Source organism: Diceros bicornis, chromosome 6, assembly GCF_020826845.1.
Source record: "Diceros bicornis minor isolate mBicDic1 chromosome 6, mDicBic1.mat.cur, whole genome shotgun sequence".
NCBI classification, from domain to species: domain Eukaryota; kingdom Metazoa; phylum Chordata; class Mammalia; order Perissodactyla; family Rhinocerotidae; genus Diceros; species Diceros bicornis.
Window position 1 is genome coordinate 11,845,914 of NC_080745.1, and position 21,864 is coordinate 11,867,777.

At 37.0% G+C, this 21,864-nt stretch overlaps 1 protein-coding gene across 2 annotated transcripts in view; it reads right to left on the minus strand.

The window, feature by feature from the left end:
• Window positions 1-9,836: 9,836 nt before the first annotated feature.
• The window catches only part of PTPN20 (protein tyrosine phosphatase non-receptor type 20), a 112,434-nt gene continuing 100,406 nt past the window's right edge, over window positions 9,837-21,864 (minus strand). Inside the window, exons 8-11 of one of the 2 annotated variants that reach the window (XM_058542841.1) lie at window positions 20,526-20,860; window positions 16,246-16,461; window positions 11,075-11,137; window positions 9,837-10,212 (exon numbers count right to left, since the gene is read on the minus strand). In XM_058542841.1, the coding sequence (XP_058398824.1) occupies window positions 10,147-10,212; window positions 11,075-11,137; window positions 16,246-16,461; window positions 20,526-20,860 (680 nt within the window). In that variant the 3' untranslated portion in view covers window positions 9,837-10,146. Of the gene's footprint in view, window positions 11,138-16,245; window positions 16,462-20,525; window positions 20,861-21,864 lie in introns of both variants that reach the window. The other variant, XM_058542839.1, reaches the window with a different exon arrangement.

The window sequence follows — 21,864 nt, forward strand, 5'->3', positions numbered from 1 at the left end:
TCCCGCTCGGACAGACAGTCACTAAGGGCCCCACACGTCCTTTTGTTTTTCAGGGACAATAACGCTCAGTCTGTGGAATGCTGCGCCTCTTTGATTTGGCCCTTTGTTGCCAATAGCTTTAATGTCCCACTTCATTTTCTGCTTCACCCCGGGCAGAATTCGCGGTAAATAAGCACTTTAATACTAGAACACTGTGCTCTTCAGGAGATGTATTTTCCTGGAGAATAAAATACTGCTAACATATGCATTTCTGTTTGGCCCGTGAAGTACCTTTTATACACTGGGTTTGTAAGGGATTGGTTCTGGATTGCTAACATCTCAGTGGTGATCCAAAAAGGATAGTGGCAGGCAATTTTAAATGTGCTCTAGGGGGTGTAATTAACCAAATCCTTCCCCTCCATATCTGAGAAAGAACTTCCTCAGCACCAGTGAGGAAGACATGATCGTTCACATAAAGGGACACTTAGTTTTTTCCTTGGGGTTATTATCCAAGCCTGACTGTTTGGTGGACTCAGTTTCCCCAATTTCACTCCCACCCATTTTTCAGAAGACAAGTCCAAGACAGTACTTGACTTGTAGGAGGGGAACAGTGTTTTACTATTAAGTGACTGTCTACTGTAAATTTGCTGTAGCTTATTCTAGCAGATTAAGGCACATCCCTTCTATTTCTAGTTTGCTAAGAATTTTCTTTTCTTTTTCAAAATTAAGAATGGACATCAAATTTCATTAGAATTTTTTCTTCATCTATTGAGTTGTCCATAGGATTTCCTTCTTTAATCCATTAGTGTGATGAATTACATTCATTGATTTTATAATGTTAAACCAATTTCACTTCCTAGAATAAACCCAACTGATCATGATATATTTATTCTTTTTATATTGCCAGGAAAAATTGTGAAAAGCTTTGAAATGGACCAAAAGGATTACCTGGTGTTCTCAATGGAAAACTAGGAATTTTCTAATTATAGGTTTTCTGATTTTATGGGGACTGTACCTTTCATAGTCTTTGAGCTATTCTACAACTCTGTAAACTGTAGATAACTGATAGCAGTGCAAACGATTCTTAGCCATAAACAGGCAAGTTAATTCTACCCAGTGGAGGGACAATTGATTTTTTCCTACTCTCTACATGAAAGCCAGTTTATCATCTATTTGTAAATTTCAACATTTACATGTGTGGTTTTTAAAATTTTTTCTGTGAACCAGCTTATGGGTTCCCTAATTAGTTGATGAGTTAAATAAAATCTTTGACTTCTGTGTATTTAGTATTATGAGTCATAATTATACTTTCTTTAAAAATTATCTTCTGATAGTCTTTTTTTGGATTCACTTTGCTACTACTTTGGGACAGTTGCATATATGTTCATGAGTAAAACTGATCTGTCATGTTCTCATAGTTTCCTTTTTGGGTTTTGGTGTCAATGTTATGCTAACCTTTTCCATTTCTCTCAAAGAATTGTATAAGATTGGAGTAATTTCTATTTAATTTTGCAGAACTTGCCAGTGAAGCCACCTGGACTTGAAGTTTTTATTGTGGAATGGTTTAATTATGAATTAGTTTCTTTGAAATTTTAGACCTATTACAGTTTTCTATTTTTATTGTGTTCCTTTTAGTATTTTTCTAGGAATCTGTCCATTTCAAATTTATTGGCATACACTTATCCATAATATTCTCTCATTTTCTTTCTTTAAAGTCTCCGGATTCTGTAATGAAATAACTTTTTCTCTATTCTTGCTACTTGTTATTTGTGACTTCTCTCTTTTATCTGAATCAGTCTTACTAGAACCAGCTTTGATCAAGCTATGTTGATTCTCCTTGTTGTGTGTTTGTTTTCTATGTCATTAATTTCTAGTCTGAATCCTATTCCTTCCTTCTACTTTATTTTGGTTAATTTTGCTGTTCTTTAACTTCTTGATAATGACGCTTATTTAGCTTACTAATTTTGTACCTTCTTTTCTAATAAATGTATTTAAGGTTATAAATTCCCCTCTAAATACTGCCTTAGCTGTCTCACAAAAGTTTTTAAATCTATTACTATCATTATCAATTCAAAACTTAATTTAATTTTGATTATGATTTTTCCTTTGTCCCATTATTTATTTAGAAATACATTTTTTAAGTTTCAAATATATGGAGCTTTTCCAGTTATCATTGTTACTAATTGCATAGCATAATTGCATTTGGTTTAGGAAACACACTGAATATGATTCCAATATTTTTAAATAAATTGAAATTTGCTTTATGGCCCAAGGTAGGGTCATCTTGTTGAGGGGGTGGGTATTATATGTGTCATGAGAGCTTGAAAAGAATTATATTCTGCAGTAGTTGGGTGCAGTGTTCTATATATGTTTTTTGGACAATTGGGTACATCATGTTCTTCTAGAGCCTGTTTTTTTTTTTTTTTTTTTTTTGGCTTAAACAACAGAAATTTATTTTCTCACAATTCTGGAGGCTAGAAGTCAGAGATCAAGGCATCAGCAGGGTTGGTTTCTTCCGAGGCCTCTCTCCTTGATTCGTAGATGGCTGTCTTCTCCCTGTAGTGGCACTGATTTTTGTCTGCTTGTTCTACTAATTACTGAGAGGTTGAAATTTCCAACTATTATTTTGTACTTGTCTATCTCTTCTTATAATTTTGAATTTATATATACATATATGCTTCATTTATTTTGCATATATGCTTTATATATTTTAAGGCCCTGTTATTAAGTGCATGCAAATTTATAATGGTCATATGTTTCTAGTGAATCTCTCTAGCAATGTTTTCTTGCCTGAATTCTATTTTGTCTAAAAGTAATATACTACATCAGCTTTCTTTTGACTAGTGTTTGCATCCTTTTTACACCCTTTTATTTTCAACTTTTTTGTATCCTTTTATGTTTTAGATTTGTCTCGATAATTTTCATCATTTACCTTGAACATTTGATCCACTTATCACTTATTGTAATTATTGATTATCTTTGGGCTTCAATCTACTCTCTTATTAAGTGCTTTTTATTCGCACCACCTTCTGTATTTCTTTTTCTTTCCTCTCCCGTAAGTTACCTTCTCTTAGTTTGGAAATTAGACATTCTTTTCCTATTCTTTTAGTAGCTATAATTGAAATGATAAGAAACATTTGAAGCTATCAAAATCTAATATTAATTGATAAATTTATCCTTCTCTTGAATGATGCAAGGATCTTAGAACATTTTAAATCTATTTACATCCCTCCTGACCAATATGCTAGTGTTATAATGTATTTTAATTCAATATGTGTATTTTAAACCCAATAAGATATTTAACCCAATCTCTTAATTCCATCTTTACCTCATCTGGGATCATTTTAAGCCATTTTAACTTTTAGAATTTCCTTTAGGGTACTCGGCTGGAGGCAAACTCAGTTTTGTTGTGTCTGAAAATGTTTTTATGTCACTTTTATTCTTACAAGATTTAGAAATCAAAATCTGGGCATTAGGGGTGCTCACTTGTACTGGATTGGTCACTGTTTTTAGGCCACGTCAATTGACAGAGCAGGTATCTACTTATCTATCTGTCTATCTACTTACATATCATCTATCTATTCATCCATTATCTATCTGTCTATCATCTAAATACTTCCTGAGTTCATATTGTTATTTCCAATTGAGGACCATAGGATTTTTACTTAACTTCTATATTACACCTGTATCTTTTTTCTACCACTTTGAGAATCTTCATTCACAAGGACACACAGGATGACTGAACTAGAATATCCAAGAATTACTCATATGCTTTACTCCACATTACGTCTGAAAATAATAATTCTATACTACTGAACCAATTATTACCAAAACACTAAAATATTTTTGCCTTTATTATATTCATTTCCCTCATTTTTAAATGATTATATCTACCTTGTTAGGTCATATAGTCATTTGCATACTATAGTTTCTCCCTTTTAACTCCTTTATACATATATATGCACATATATTTATAAGCATTATATTTAAAATATTATATATAATTAGAAATATATATATATATTTAATGCTTACCATTATGTCAATGATTTTCTAAGCATTTTAGTTATCTGAAGTGTGTTCTTTAGTAGATTCCCTAGGAAGGGCTCTTGGAAAAAATCTTCTGAGTCTTGCATGTTGACATAAATTTGCATCCTTCATACGTACATCAAGGTCAGTTTCACTAGATATAAAATCCTTGGCTCGTGTTTTCTTTCCTTGAAAATCTTAAATACATTATTCCATTTTTTTCTGTCATAAAGTGTTACTTTCAAAAAGCCTGATAATAATCTAATTTTATTTTCCTCATAGATTCCCAAAAGATTTTTTTCTTCAAATTTCACTAGATAATTTCTTGGCATTGGTCATTCTCATTTGATATTCTCAGGTACATACTGTAATATTTCAATATGTAGTTTTAAATCTTTTTTATTTCAGGAATATTTTCTTGAATTATAGTTTACTATATTTGTTCTGTACCTTTGTCTTGGTTTCCTTCTTTAAAACTTCTATTATCTATATGTTAGTCTTCTTTGCCTATCATTGATATTTGTCATGCTCTCAAGTTCTGCTTTCTTTCTTCATTTTGTTTTGAAAATGTTCCTCATCTTAAGCCTTTTCTTTATCTGAATGTAACCATTATAGACCAATTCATACTGGCTATATTGTATCAATAACAAAATACCGAAGTTATCTTGCAGGGGCAATAAGCAAAAGCTACAAGTCACAGAGCTAGAGCCTGTGTAGAAGATGGAAACCTTGTCCTCAGATGACCTTAAGCCACCTAGGAACCAAAAGCTCCCTAACTACAGAACTCAATGTGACGTGAAAGCAACATGGGGAACTTAACAAGAAGGAAAGGGTCCCTTGATTTGTAGCACACTGGACTATTAAGAGCCTTACACTCCCACCATCCAATCAGATTCCGCCAAGCTAGCATTTTGCATAACCACCCCCATTCCCAACTCCTTAAAAGGCCATCCCCACTTCAGCTGTGGGAGACAGATTTTAGCCCTGCCTCCTGTCTCCTTTCTGGTCAACCCTGCAATAAAGATCTTTCTTCTATCAAAAGCCAGTGCTGTAGTATTGGCTTCTATGTGCATGGGGCAGTGAGCCCTTGCTCGGTAAATTTAAGGTGTCAGGTATTGTGTTTATTCACTTGTGCTCCTTCTAGTTTAGTCTTCATTTCTTAAATTTTTTTGTTTCTTTCTTGATTTGTCATACCATTTTGAATTTTTCTAATTCTGATTTTTGTTGTCCTTCTGTGTCTGATGTAATTTTTCCAATGACTTTAAGCTCATTTTGAAATACTAGGTTATAGTTCGATCTGTTTTTTGAGCATGTCTTTCTGGTATAGCCTCACTGTCTGTAGGGAGGCTATTAAGTTCCTTAGTCTTTCTTACAGTAACTTGTATGGGATTTGATCACCATACTTTTCTATTGCTCATTTTTATGTGAATTTAGTTTTCTTGAACTTTTAGGTGGCTTGTTCAGATAGCTCTCATAACTTCCTTGAGCTTGCCTTCTGAGGTTTTCTGTTTCTGATCCCCTCACTCACTTTTATATGGACCTCACTCACTTTTATATGGATCTTCTCTTTCCTTCATCCCTATTATCCCTTCTGCTCAATTTTGATCCTATAGTTTCTCCTCAGTGTGGGACTCTGTTCTGGAAAGGAGTCTTGGCTGGTCAGCTTTTACAGTAGACAGGAACTAGACTGCTCCAACCCTTTAGGCCTTACAAAAATACTCCTTGTACTTATTCCCTTTTGAAGTGGATGATGGCAATACTCATCCAGTTTCAGCTGCTGTCCTCAAATTATCCCACTACACTTTCTAGTAAATGTCTGTTGCCTATTTTGGCTATTTTTGGGTCCATGTGTTTGAAAATAAAATGGGTCCTTCACCATAGAGTTTGAGAAGCACTGATGTAGAAATCAAAGGAGGGAGAGATGAGTGTTAGGAGGCTTCATGGAAGAGGTGGCTCTTAGGCTGGGCCATGAAAGGCAGTCAAGGTAGGAATAAATTTTGATGTTCCCCAGGGCTCTGACCTTGGACTCCATCTCACTTTCTTAGGGGAGCTCATCCATTCCCATGCCTTCAAGCATCACCTTCAAGGCAAACATTCCCCCAGATCTAGGTCTTCAGCTCAGGAATCTTTTTAACATCAGACATGTAGAACTGCTTGGAGGTCCCACAGGTGTAACAAATTCAGCATGGCCCAAACCAAGAGCATGACTTTCCCCCTAAACTTTGTCACTGCATCCCACAACTTATGATATGTTGTGTTTTCATTTTCATTTATTTCAAAATATTTTCTAATTTCTCTTGTGATTTTGTTCTTTGACTCATAGGTTATTTAGAAGAACACTGTTTCATTTCCAAATATTTTGGAATTTTTGCAATATCTTTATGTTATTGATTTCTAGTTAATTCCATAGACATACTTTATAGTTCCTATCCTTTGAATTATATTGAGACTTATTTTATGACCCAAAATATAATCTCTGTTGGTGAATGTTCCATGTGCACTTGGAAATGATGTGTATTCTGCTGTAGTTTGGTGCTGTGTTCTATAAATGTCAATTAGGTCAAGCTGCTTGATAGTGTTATTGAAATCTTTTATATCCTTACAGATTTTCTGTCTACTTATTCTGTCAATTACTGAGAGAGGAATGGTGAAATATCCAACTATAATTATAGATTTGTCTATCTTTCTAGTTTTATCAGTTCTATCAGTTTGTGCTTCATATATTTTGAAGCTCTGGATTTGAAATGCTATTTAAAAGTAGCCAAAGCATACAATAAATTCACAAATATATATGAGTCTGTTAAGTCTATTTCTTGACTATTTTGCTCCATTGATCCATGGAACTGGTATCCCTATACCAGAAGCATTGTTTTAATTACTATGACTTTAGACAATACTTTGATTATTGCTAAGGTACCCTCTCTTCCTTCCCCACAATTAACTTTTCTTTTTTAAAAATATCTTGGTTCTTTACATGTATTTACTACTCATTTAGGATGTGAGCATCAACTGGTCAAGTTCTTGGTAAATTTAATCTTAAGTGTTTTATATATTTTATATATCCCTGTTGCTCAGAGATATTTTTCCTACTGAAGATATAGAAGAGGGATTGGCAGATTTTTTTCTTTAAAGGGCTAGATGGTAAATATTCTAGGCCATATGCGCTTATGATCTCTGCCACTACTAACTTGGCCATTGCCACTGTAGCACAAGAGCAGCCACTGACAATATGTAAACAAATGGGCATAAAACTTTACTTACAAAAACAGGCAACAGGTCAGATTTGGCCTGTGGGCCATAGTTTGCTGATCCCTGATATAGAGAAAGATTAATTTTTACATAGTTATCTTGTATCCAGACTTTGTAATGAATTTCTAATACTATATTTTAGTTGAGTCTATTATTTCTATGTGGGCAAATATACAAACAGAAGATCATTTTGTTCTAACTTTCCAATATTTATACCAATTATTTCTTTTTGTAGTCTTATTGCATTGGCTAGATAACCCTAGAGCAATACTTAACTATAGTGCTAACAGAAGGTATTGTTTTGTTAATGAGTCTCTATTTTTTCACCTCCAAATATGATGTTGCTATTAGTTTCTAAAAAATGTTCTTTACCACGTTCAAGTTTCAGATAGGATGGTTGTATTAGATATCTTTTAAGATCACTTCTAATTCAAATCGTTTCATTATGAGGTCATTACTTACTGCTTTTTGGTTGCGGCTGTAGACAAACTGAGTCTTCCACTGAGCAACCCATCACCTCCATTGAATTCCACTGACCTGTTTTTACTTAATAGATACTTTCCAAATCTTCTGGTTCAATTACTTGAACCTCAAGACAACACAGAAGAAAATTAATTTTTCCAGGGATTAAGAAAAATTAAGTAAGAAATGAAACTTTTTTGTTTTAGAGTTATTTAATGTGTTTTCCTTCGAGATTTTTCAATAAAAATAAATTACTGAAATGACCTTTGAGTAGTAAATGTAAACTTAACTGAAAATTCAATAATGCTCTAGATAGACTGGAGGTGAAAGGTCCAAAGAAAAATAAATTAGTAAGACTTGTATGAGAATAAAACCTACAATGTTTATTCTGAAAAGCTTTGGTCCAAGCTCATATAACTTTAAAAATATGTATTTAAAGTTGAAAGTTAATAAATGAATATATGCTTATATCTAAATATTTAAGAAGTTCCTCTAAATAAGCATTCAGATACTCAGAAAGGTGTTGACGGGAGTTTCATATTCATATCCTACACAAAAACTGATTTATTGTTGGTATGAAACTTAGTATTTCAATTAGTCACAAGTTTTTAACTTGAAATTCACTTTCTAAAAATGAAATAAAAACAAATGCAATCAGTACTTCCATATTTACTTATCTAATTTCCCTGAAAAACTAAAAATTAGTCCCAATATGAGGCACACACTAAAGAAGAAAAATGTTTACCATCAAGAATTGTGGAAATTTTCTTTACAAGAACACTTCAAGGCCCAGAAAATAAAAATACTCAGGCAATACATAGTAAACCTTGCATAGAGCCCCTCTCAGGAATATTGTTTTACACTATTATTTTACAATAGCAGAGAGAAAACAAAATTAGGGATACAGATATTAAAGGCCAATCATCAAAATTAAATTAATGTTTAGCATAGACTATTATTTATGTGAACAATGTAAATAAATAGAATCATCAATTTGATTTAATATAAAATACATTTCTGGCATATAATTATTTTTAAAATGAGAATTATCAATTTTAATTCAACCAATTCAAGTATTCATTCAGCCAAGGGAACAAAATAAGCCTCTTAAAAATTCAAGATTTATAGATTAATATTAGAAATTTTCTCAATATAATACATAGAATATTCTGATCTCCACGGAATTACACTATACAAAGACATGTATCAATTGCTTTATAGCTAATAATCAAGTATAACTGGCCACTAAAATTCCTTGACCAAAATATCACTAATTGTAGGAGGCAAAGTCCTATAATAAGATGAATGTAATAATGGCCACATCTTTTCAAAAACAGAACATAGAAGTTTTCGTTTTTACAACTATGAATTTGGTTTTCCAAAATCTGGTTCCCAAAGCCAACTTCTAAATGTTACAGCAGAGATGGGGCAGTAATGGAAAGAAATGATTTAATAGAACTCTGAAGAAATAAAATAACTATCGTAGATCTTAGTTTGAAAAGTATATCTGGCATAAGAGATACTCAGAATTACATAATAATGCTTATATCCAAGTTTATTGGTTAGCTCAAGGGCAAAGAGTAAGAGGCAAGTAAAATGTAATATTTGCTTTGAACAAAGCAGACTGAGTAACATGTTAAGCGTTAGGGTGGAAAGAACTCAAGCTGGGCAAAGTTTTCCTCCTGGCCTTTCTCTATAAACACCTATTTTAATTTTGAACGGTTCACCAGTGTGCTCATGTAATGGAGAGGAGGAGCTCTGCCCACCCATGACATGCTTCGCAGACCAACAGGTCCTTGTCCAGCTGCTCTAGAAAGGCAGCTCGTCCTCTGAGGTCCCCGTGGCCCCACGGAAGCGTGGAAGTAAAGGAAAATGGAATCCAATTTGCGTAGAAAGTTAACCCACCATAATTGGACTCGTTAATGAACTGAGTTATTTAAATACCAGCTAAAAGTATAGACTAGCTAAAAAACATGGGTAAGCATCTGTCTTGAAAATACCGGTAAGAGGTCATGCTATGATCCTGCAGTTTACTGGCCCTACATTCTCCCAGAATAAGGGCTTTATAAGGTCCTGGAAATCCTCAGCTCCATCTTTCCAAATAAAATGTTAATGAATATAGTTTAAGTCCTTTTGTGGGCTCTGTAATCCTTTCAACCAAATAGGCTGCAGTTGTTTTATGTAACTTTTGTTTCATTGGTAAATGTGGGAGGGTATTTTGATGTTACCTAAGTAAGATCAAGGGGTACACACTGTTCATCCCAAACCAAATGACGCTGCCTTCAAGAGTTGCCAGAAAGAAGATGAAATGAGACACCAAGAAAGCACATTGTACCCATAAGCAAAGCCCTTCAGCACAGCTCGAACGTGTTCTTTATGAGGAGGCTCCACTTGGTAATTTCAAGTGTGAAGCAACAGAAGTCTTTCTTAATGGAAAGTCAGAAGCTTCTGAAGAACTTCAAGCACAATTTTATAACAAAAGCAATACTGCTCCTACATACACATATATGAAAAACAATAGAATGTTAAGTAATTGAATATTCACTTTCAGAGAACACACTTGTAATTTTCAACCACAAAGGAAAGTTCCTAAAAAGAGCAAACATTTAACCAAGAACTTCTTTATGTAAATACATATTTTAAAATATCAAAAAGATAAGTTATCATAATATAGTTCTTGGTCTAGAACTAGCTTCTGAAGGCTTAACTGAACAGAGGGTTAACTGATTCTCAATCTCCATCTCCTTACATCTTCCCTGGATAAATCAAATTAAAACATTTTTTTAGATGCAGCCTCAGGTCTCTCAGGCAACTTCAGTTCAAATAAAACACTTCATATCGTTCAACACTGGCCTAAAAACAAGTCAACCTAAAGATTAGGGACCTGTTTGTTTTCATCATCCATACTCTCTTGACCTCCCTCTCCCAATGATTAGTAACTAATCTGTGACATAAACGGTATCCTGTTATGACATGCCGCTGACTTGGATATTTTAGTGGCGAGTAAAGATCCCTAAATTGCTATCCAGAAATTTATGAAAAATGACTTTAGGTATGTTACTCAAACAACATGGCATTATGGACAAAGCACGTGTTTGGGCATCAGGAGACTTTAGTTTCAGTCTTGGCTCCTCCACTCGGCACCTGAATGACCTTATGGAACAGACTGCATTGCTCTGAACTTGAAGTACGTCATCGGCAATCTCAGAGCAAAACTAAGGTCTACCTCAAACAGTGAGGATTCAATGAAATCATGTAGGTGAAAGAGCTTTATAAGGTTTAATGTGCTATACATACAATGTTAATCTTTCTATTCATTCTTCTCCCTATTAGAATTTATGTGGTGGGAGCTTACCTTCGTTTGAATCATGCCATAACGTTGTTCTCTCATTTGAGCCACTATGTCGCTGATGCTGAACTGCAACGGGATACAGTAATTTTGCATTATCCATATAAGGGAAAACACAAACTCAGATTGCCAAGTAAGTACTCCATACTTCTTTCCAGTAAAAGAGATGTCAAGATTTAACCAGAAAGGTCTCATTTTCAGTCATAAGAAAATGTACTATTTTTAACCTAGCCTAATGGATAAGGATGACCTGTTTAAATGGGTTTCCAGGAAAAAGCAGGAAGCAATCATTTATAACAAGAAATGCTCTCCAAACGAAATAACAACAAATTTGCCCCTGTGTATACTTTTCTGTTCTCCAAAGGGAGAACTTAAAGCAGCATTATAATTCTGGAAAGGTCTGAAGCATAGAAGACATTTTCTGGCCACGATGGTAACACAGCTGTTTCTCATATAAAAAGCCCTCTCAACTCAAATGGAGACGCTGAGCAACAGTTGGCCCAAAACCAGATTCTGTGCACGGAGACCAGCACTACCTAGCGTGGTCGCTGAGCTGGTGCAGGTCCGCAAACGGCTGTTGCTAATCCACAGTGAGTCCAGAAACTGGTAGTAAGTGCTTAGAAACTCTTATGGCAATGTGATAGTGGCAAAGCACCGAGGAGCATCATCAGAAGAACAGAATATAGACCAGCTCGGGTGTTGCTGAACTTGCCTGGCGAGTCACACGTGGTGCAAGCTGAGGACCAGTCACGTGCAGTGAGACCATGCTGACACATGAAATTTTAAGGTTTGTCAACTATAACCCAAAAGTATATAAAAATTAGGGAAAATGTAAGCATTCCTTTATTTTTATAACTTGTCATTTTTATAATAATTTAAAATTTTAATTAAGCCTTTAAAAGTTTTTATACTGAAATAATTATCAATGCACAATGAGTTGCAAACAAAAATGTACAGAGAGATCCTGTGTATCTAGCCTTCACTCAGTTTCCCCCAATTATACCATCCTATATAACTATAGTATAATATCAAAACCAGGAAATTGACATTGGTACAGTCCAGAGAGCTTATTCAGATTTCGCCAGTTTTATATGCAATCATCTGTATGTGTGTGTGTGTATGTGAGTGTATGTAGTTCTATGCAATGTTATCAGATGTGAAGATTCATGTAACCGCAACCACAATCAACATACATAACTGTTCCAACACAAGACTTCCTCAGGCTATCCATTAGAACTACCCATCCACCCCAATCTCTAACCCTTGGCAACCAGTAATCTGTTCTCTATCTTTACAGTTTTGTTATTTCAAGAGGATTACATGAATGGAATCATGTAATATCTAACTTTTTGAGATTTACTTTTTTTTTATTCAGCATAATTGCCTTGAGATCCATCCAAATAGTTATGTGTATCAACAGTTCATTACTTTTTATTGCTAAATAGTATTCCATGGTGTGGACATGTACCAGTCTGTTTAACCATCAAGTTACTGAAGGATATCTAAGTTGTTTACAGTTTCTGGATATCATGAATAGATCTGCTAGGAACATTTATATATAGGTTTTTGTGTGAATATAAGTTTTCATTTCTCTGGGATAAATACCCAGGAGTGCTATTGCTGGGGTTATATGGTAAGTTTAGTTTAGTTTTGTTTCTGTTTTTTTTAAAGAAACTGTAAAACTATTTTCCAGAATGGGTATACCATTCACGTTAATTTTACCTGGAATTATGATTCCTCACATATTGAGTTTTGTAGCCATTATTGATTGTGAATTGCTAAAACCACACTTGTGTAACTTACAAAGATGTACTGGCTAACAAAGCAAAGGAATCATTAAAATTTACTTGTCATTTACATAAAAAATGAAATAAGTTCAAAGACAAAAGAATTATTTTAAAGCATATTAAATTAAAAAGCCAACAGAAGCTGATGTTCAATATTTCACATGTAACAGTAATGCTTGGCAGGCTTACAAAATAGCACTTTGAATTGCTAAGACTAAAACTCCATATATAATTGCCAGGACAATGGTGAAAGACTGCACTAAGCATGTTTTCTTGGAAATTTTGGGTAAATATGTGGCAAAAAAAGATAAAGTACCACTTTCTAATGACACCACAGTTTGACAAATTCAGGGACTGGCTAATGATATGGAGTGGTATCAATTTCAGAAACAAATAAAAGTAGCAAAGTACTGGGGCCAGCCTGGTGACATAGTGGTTAAGATCGCGCACTCTGCTTCAGCGGCCTGGGGTTTGCAGGTTCGGAACCCGGGTGTGGACCTACGCACCACTCATCAAGCCATGCTGTGGCAGGTGTCCCACATATAAAGTAGAGGAAGATGGGCATGGATGTTAGCCCAGGGCTAATCTTCCTCAGCAAAAGGAGGAGGATTGGCAACAGAAGTTAGCTCAGGGCTCATCTTCCTCAGCAAAAAAAGAAAAACAAAAAAGTGGCAAAGTATTTACCACTGCAACTTAATGAATGCATAGATATTGCTAACATAGTGATTCTTTCAGTGTATGTGTGATTTGAACATGATGTGATAAGAAGGAAGAATTCTTCCTTTATTCAGTTTGATTACTGACAAACACAATTAGGTCTAAACTGTATAAAAATGCAAAGTACTACATTGTCACAAGTGTCTGGAGCTTCAGCTTTGTGTAGGATCATCTTCTGGCGGTGGAGCTGCAAGGACAAGAACACAGCCTGAGGGAGTGCAGAGATCAAGGCACTTAGGCCAGAAGATAGATCAACACACTGCCTCATCAACAAAGTCTCGAAACAAAGAAACCCCGCCCGATGAACTCAACAGTGTACTTAGTGGTGCAGTAAGACTTTTTAAGTATGTAAAGGCTAATATGTTAAATTTTAGATTATTCACTTCATTATGTGATAATGTGGTAACTGTTAATTAACAAATGTTATCACATGCTAAAGACAGTTAGAGGGGAAAGTTCTATTGAGAATGTTTGAACTACAGAGCAATCTGTGTTTCTGCAAGATAAGAGCCAGTTTGTTCCCAACGTGTCAAGGATTTTTGAGGAGGCTTGATTAAAAATGAAAATGGCTAGAAAAATAACAATTAATAAAAAGAAATAAATGGTTACATATTCTTAGATTTTCATATCCTTTAGCGTTGTAATTGATAAACTAATCTTAAAATGTCATAGGTCACAACTTCTCCAGCCGCACATGACTGGTATGCAGCCTGCAGCGTGTAAGACTCCCACGTGAGTTCCACACCACACAAACTGGTCTACACCCTCTTCAACAAGACCAACCCACTGTCATGCTCTTGGATGTCACAGCAATACACCAAACTGCTTTGAAAGTTTCTAAATGCTCACTCTCAATTTCTATAAACTTATCTTGCTGTAGACAACAAACATCCACAGATTGGTGTTGGTCCAAGACCATTTTTTAGTAGCTCTGGTGGACAAAATTTTTGAAAAGAGTAGAGAGGGGCATCAGTAAGAAGATTTGACAGTTCAAATCTCTATGGAAAGCGAATAAGGAAACAACGGATGTATTTCCTATTTTTGAACCACTATATTTCATCAAATCTAAGCATCCTTAATTGTAAGATGCATCATTATTTCACGTACCACTAAGAAAAACACTGTCAATTAAACTGACAGCTAACTTATTATAAGACACATTTTGAGTTTAAAGAAGGTATAATGTGGAAAAAAACAGTGTTCCTTGGACTCAGGAAATATAATACTTACAGGTTTTGAAGGGATATAAAATAAGGACAAATATAAACAAATTATTTTAAGAAATTATGATGGAGAATATATAAAAGAAAAATTATGCTAATACATTTTCTGCTAAAAGAATAAAACAACATCAGTTATGGGAATTGATAACATCAGACTCATACTACCTAAATTTTCAGCATTTTTGAGGAGGTCTATTTTTTTTTTTTGACCCCCCAGTTTACATTCATTCTTAGGAATAAAACTCTGAGTTTGTTCTGGAAAACATTCCTTTCTCATTCTTAGCCTTATGGCCTGGAGTGGTCCTAACTGGACCAGCATCACCCACAGTGGTGAGCTCAGGGAAGGGCTTCAGTGAGAAACAGTGAAATGCTAGGAGATACTGGCTCAAGCTTCTGAGAAAAAGAAACACCCCCTGTCCTACAGGGAGTTACTGGGAGAGGCCATTTTTGTATCCTCCCACACAACATGGCATGAGGATGGGGAGTTCTGGAACTGAGGCAGCCATTTTGCAGGGAAAGCCTCTCTCACTGTCGGGGAATGACTATGTAAAGCCAGAGACAGCAGAGATTTAACTTTTGTTCTGACAACAGCATAACTCTGCAGCATTCGCCTACCAGGGCAAATGCCTCGTCGCCCGTTTTCCTATGACTGAGGTGTGGATTTCTGTATCCTTGTGGTCACGGTAAGAGCCACCTGTCCCCTTATGCCTGCTAAGTAAACAGATGTCTCCTCTCCTCACTTTCACAGCACAGGGAAACGGTTTAGTACGTAAGCCTTTTTGGCCACAGAACTGAAGTCACATTCCCTAATCAGTTTAATCAACAATAAAGGTACTAGCACAATCACCATGTGTGTAATTCTTGTGTCTACCTCTTAGCTGGCTCCAAATTTAGGAGGAAAATAAAGAATTATTAATTGACTCAAAACCAACAATATTATTATTCCTTATTTTACATATGAGAAAACTGGGCTTCAGAGAGGATAAGCACTTTGCACAAAGTCACCGAAATCTCAAGTATGTGGCAAAGCTGGCAGTCAAATCTAGTGGCCTCTCGTTAACTCTCAAGTCTACCCTTTTCCCAGTGTGTTCACACGCGTGTATTTCTGTTCAGTAAAAACAGATACACTTCATCAACACTCTCTAACAAGACTCTAAAAACTGTCTGTGTGGAGGAGGGAAGGAAAAGGAAAATGAACTCACGTTACTGTGTACATACTATGCTCCAGACACGGTCCTAAGCCATTCCTTTGCATAATGTACTTTAATTCTCACAACCACCTCCAGGAACCTGCAGCAGTTAAGTGAGAAGCAGGTACCCAAAACTCACGTGCTTTCTGTTTACTAAGTTGCTCTTGAAGGACAAATATTAGTCTTCAGATATTAGAAGGCTGTTAAAAGTAGAGTGTTTACCAACAGCATTGGTTTATCTGCTTAATTCACACACTTACTGAAAAGTTCTTTTCAATGGCACAGAACACAACATCCACACATAGGAACACCCCTGTTCGGCCCACACCAGCACTGCAGTGAACAACCAGGGGTCCGGTAAGGTGGCTCTTCCTCACATAACGAATATACTTTATAAAAGCATCTACTGAGGCAGGAGTGCCATGGTCTGGCCAGTCGGTGAACTGCAAGTGTTTTACAGAGTGCCGAGTTCCTGTCTGTTGAGAGAAAGAGAAAGGGAGAGAGGAAAGAGGGAGGGAGAGAAAGAGAGGGAGGGAGAGGGAGGGGGAGAGGGAGGGAGAGAAAGAGAGGGACGGAGGGAGAGAAACAGAGGGAGGCAGAGGGAGGGAGAGAAAGAAGAAAGAGAGAGAGGGAGGGAAAGATGGAGGGGAGAGAGAGAAGAGAGATTTATCAACTTCTTACATTAGAGATCTCATTTCAATTCTGATATATCAATAATAAAATAATAATAATAATAATAATAATGGCTATATGGTAATACAATAATAAAAGTAAGAATACTGACAGGTAACATGAATTGAGCACTTATCATGTGCCAGGTACTGTGTTAAGGACTTCACATGCATTATCTCCTATAATCCTCCCATCAACCCCGGGCAGTAGGCACTCTTTTATCCTCATTTTACAGATTAAAAGGAAAGGATTGGGGTGACTGAGAGATGTGTGCTAGGTCAGAAGGCTCACATGTTTAGAGTGGGGACTATACTGTAAGCCTCCTGAATCCAAATCTACTGTCTCTCTTCTGCACCATGAGGCTGCAGAAGAACCAGGAATCCAAACAACTGAGAGGGAAAGATGGGCTAATACGTTAAGAATAAGAAAGAAAAGCAATCTATCTTAGCTTAAATATTATGACCCTAAATTTAATTTTGGAATTTTAAAATTTAAGTAAAATTAAAATTTAATTTTAATTTAATTTTAAAACAGGTAGCTGCTGTCATGTTGCTTGACCAGGGGGCACCAGCCTGCTCTGACGATGACGGGGTGGTTAAATGACCGTGTGACTGGCCTTTGGCCCCTACTCTTGTGCTGAGCCTCCTGGAAGCAGAGTCACGGAACTCTCTTCAGGGTTGACAGTTCACCCATCATCACTTCCAAAGAGATTACCCTTCCCCAGTGTGGAGCCTCATTTTACTTCACTGGGGACCCTCGTGAGGAAACTCAAGAGTTTCTTACTCCTCTGCCTCTCCCTAATGCATCTCTTTTTCCCAAATTCCAAATGAAAAAAAGTTTTCCTAAATTCCAAATAGAAATAAGTTTTCCTATGTTCAAAGTAGAAAACTCAAGTTTGATTCATTGGTACATAAAATTGAATGATGAAAATAATACTTGAAAATCTTGTGAAGGTACCAAGTTGAGGATAGCTCTCACCCTATCACATGACTCAGGGGTTAAATCTCTCCTGCCACTGCATGACCACTGAGAAATTGCCCAAAAGGGGCCCTCACTGCCTTCCTGACCCAGTGCCATGAAGGCAGAACCCCTGATGCAGATTCTCCAAACATAAACTTCATGGTTCTGAGGCTTGTGGGCCTCAGCCCAAAGGCCGCCATCCTAGACCCCTTGCCAAGCCTCCACAGGTGGACTCCAGCATTTGAATCCTTGCAGACAGATCATTTCTCTGGGCCTCCCACCTGGCCTATATTCTCAAAGCATGCTGTTCTCCTGCCACAGCACGTATCACACGTCATTTGGAACTGATGTGTTTGGTGTCTTCCTTCTCCACTAGACTGTAAGTACTCTAAGAGTTGAGACTGTGTCTGCTTTATGTCTCAAGCACCTGTCACAACACCTGGTTAATAGGAGGGGATCAATAAATATTAGGAGGGTGAGGGACCAGGCGAATCCCCAGGTGTACAGAGCAAGCACAATGCCGAGCACACAGCCAGCAAGCTCTCCATCAATGTCAGCCATTATGATTATGCTTGGCTTCCCTCGTCACCACTCTCCAGTCCTCCTTGTACTCCTCCAACCCTCCTCATACTCCTCTTTTCTATCCTCCCCACCCCCCCACTCCTCCATCTCTTCAGCTTCTTGCACTCAGGTCCCCCATCCTAGAGCAAACTCTTGGAAACCCTCATCATTTCCCTAAATGCTTCTTCCACTTCCTTGCCTTGCCTCCCACAGGCACTTCACTCTGCAGCCCTCTCTAAATGGGCCACTATTCTCCTGTGCTCCAGGTACCACAGAGCATAGAGATTAGGTTGCATACCCTTTGCTGCCCACCCCTGTTTCCAATTATTACTCCTTCTCCTTATATAAAAAATCCTATTCATACTTCTTAGCTTCATGTGCTCAGTGCTACCACCCAGCGGTTAAACCTCCTAGTCGATCGCCATATTCACTGAAGATTCTGACCCTTTCCCTACCACAGATTCTGACATCATCCAGCCCAAACTCAGGGTTTCAACAGCCCAACAGACACTCTAACATCACAGCATTTTTATTTCTCTCTTGCAGAGGAGACCTCTCCTTTCTTCCAGTCCTCACAATGATGATCACTCCTTGGACTTACCATCACCTGCAATATCCAGTATCAAAACTCTTCCAGTTCTTAAACTCCAACATCACTTTCTGACCAGGAGCTCGTATGCTACCACCTCAGTTGTGCTTCACTTCAACTCCAACAACAATGTGACGAAACAGAGCTCTCCTGTCCTTCATGTCCTCCATTTACTCCTAGTTGACTGGCCCCTGATTCCATTCACCTCCCTAAATTTAGACTTCATGGCTGATTATGTGAATCATTCTCTTATCAAACTGTCAACTTCTTTCATCCTTTGAATCTTGCCACATGTACTGGACAATATCCCACCCTGGGTCAGTCCCACAACCTGTGTTCAGGAATCCCATACTTAGGCTGCTGGGAAGAAAATAATCACACAGTTGCATATTTTATTGCTATTGCAAATTTATGGGTTCCAACCTCCAGCAACCCTTTTCCTGGGCATTGTCTGTGTCCCAATCAACTCCTTTGGTGATGACTCCAAACCTCGTCACTCTTTTTAAGCTTCTTGTTTTACTCCCACCCCCTTCATTCCTGTTGAACACATGTATCACCTACCTACTAATTAAATCCACTTAGAGCAATGTAACTCATCACTTTCTCCTATAACCCATTCCTTTTCTATTTTCCGAATCTATTAGAGCAAGAAATCTATGAATTATTCTAGACCAACACTTCCCAATAGAACTTTCTACAACGATGCAAATGTTTTAGATCTGTGATGCCCAAAATGGTAGCCACTAGTAACATGTGACTAAACACTAGAAATGTGGCTATTGCAAGTGAGGAACTGAATTTATTTTATGTAAATTTAAATAATTTAAATTTAAACTTAAATAGCCATATGTGGCTACCATACTGGATAGCATAATTTTTGACTACTCCTTCTATCACTCATAAGTCACAAGTCATAAGTCACATATAAGTCCTCCTGTTTTATCTGAAAAATACCGAAGTCTCTGCTTTCCATCTCAATGCCAACTGCCCTAGTTGATCATGCTGCCTTCTTACAATGTCTCTCAATTATCTTCATAATAAAGTTCATGCTCCTTAGCTGAAATCCAAGACATTTCATGTTCTGGCTGGTCCCTGCTTATGTTCTGTAGCCTCATTTCATCTCTCATTACTCCCTAGCATTGAACTTTTACACTCCAAAAACAGACTACTTATTTGCTATACATACCCTATGCTATTTTATATCTTGATCATCTACTTCCTCTTTCCATCTTTCTCATTTGGGTAATTCTCAAACCAGATGTCACCTCCTCCAGCAAGCCTTCCCAAAAACCCCAAATAAAGCTAAGTACACTTCCTTTCCAAGCCCCCAAAGTACCCCGTACAGATCTCAATATTACCACTGAGCACAGTAACTGGAAGTACCAATGAGTGCACCAAACTCTCCACTACTCAGTAAGAAGTGATGGTGCCTGGCACAGTGATTGGCATACCTTAAGGACTCAATACATATCTGTCATACATGGCAGAAGTAGCCGAAGTATATCCCAGGATTAGGCAACTTCCAATACTCACTCCCCCTCACCACCTCCCTGTTTCAATTTTTTCATCTCTCCAGTCAGAGTTTGGTTAAGGAGAAGCAGAAATGGTGTTATCTTAGTTTCTGGTATGAGGGAGAAGTAAAAATAAGTTACTTAAAAAAGAATCCCCAGTCTAAATCCTATCCTATCGCTAACTTCTTATCCTGACACGTTTATATAATGCAATATATATATCTAATAATGATTTTTTAAAACTTACGGACTTCCTCACAACTTGAAATATTCGAATGATGAAATATTGAAGTATCTGGTAGTTCTCCAGGAAGATATGACAGCTTTTCAATTCCAAAGGCTTCTTCATAGAAATGGGCCAATAATGGTGGCATTTGATAATTCCACCTTCTGTCTCTCTGGTTATCATGACAATAACATTAGAATTATTTTCCAAAACCATCTCCCAAAAGTCATCTGTGGTAGCTGGTAGTGGTCCTTGGGTAGCAATATAAAAATACTCTTCTCCAGAATTGACTATTCTAATATAACTAGCATTGATGTAGTCCTTGTTTTCTCCAAGAGGAACACGTGTTGAATCATCTATTACAAAAACAGAAATATCTGGTAGATAAAGGAAAAGTGGGAGATGCAATACACCCAAATTTCATCAAAGCATGTCACACAGGTAAACCCATTTATCTCTTTGACCAGTGGAGAAGATGGCATAGAAGTTTCTTTTCAAAAGGTTTATTTGAGTCCATGAATTTAAATTCTTTCCTCCCCAAAACCTACTGGCATGATCTAAGAAATATACAATTAGGGGAGTTCTTTGTTTTTTTATATTTTTAAATCAGTTTCCAATAAACATAGAAGGATGCCATCAGTATCCAGACACTTTGAAAGATTTCTGTTAGATATGGCACAAGCAGGATTAGGCCAAGGAAGGAACCTACTAGTCTGCAACTGAACACAACAAAGGAGGAGCCCTCTGAGGGAGCAAATGAATGACCTTCTCCTACAAATCCAGAGAACTTGCAACCCAGAGCAGCAGGGGCCAGGGGGAAGAAAGAAGACAAGACTGTGATAGTTGATCAGATACAAATCCTAGGATTAATGGAATTCTAGCAATGCCCCCACACAAGGCAGTCATCTTTTATGTCCATCCTCAGCTTTCACCTGGTGGAGTGGCATGCTAACCAAAGCAAAGACATTGTGGCAAAAGGATGCTACAAAGGGAATTTGCTCCAAGTAATGTGGGACTTATCTAACATGGACTACTACAACAAATATGAGAGGGGAAAACCAGCTACTTGGCTCAATAACACACTCTGTTGGCCCAGGAGCTCCTTTTTCACTTTACATGGACATCTGGAGCTCTGGCTGCACCGCGGCTCCCACACAGAGAATAAATGCACTCAGCAAAGGAGGCACCTTCCCTGCCACGCAGTGGCCTCACCAACAGCCCCTCACTACCACTCAAAGTCATGTGGACTACTTATCTCGCTATGACCAAGACAACTGAACAGGGGCTTACACAATTTCTGACAGAATCCTTTTCAAATTCCAACATAGCAAACATAAACCTCCCCTTGTAAATATGAATA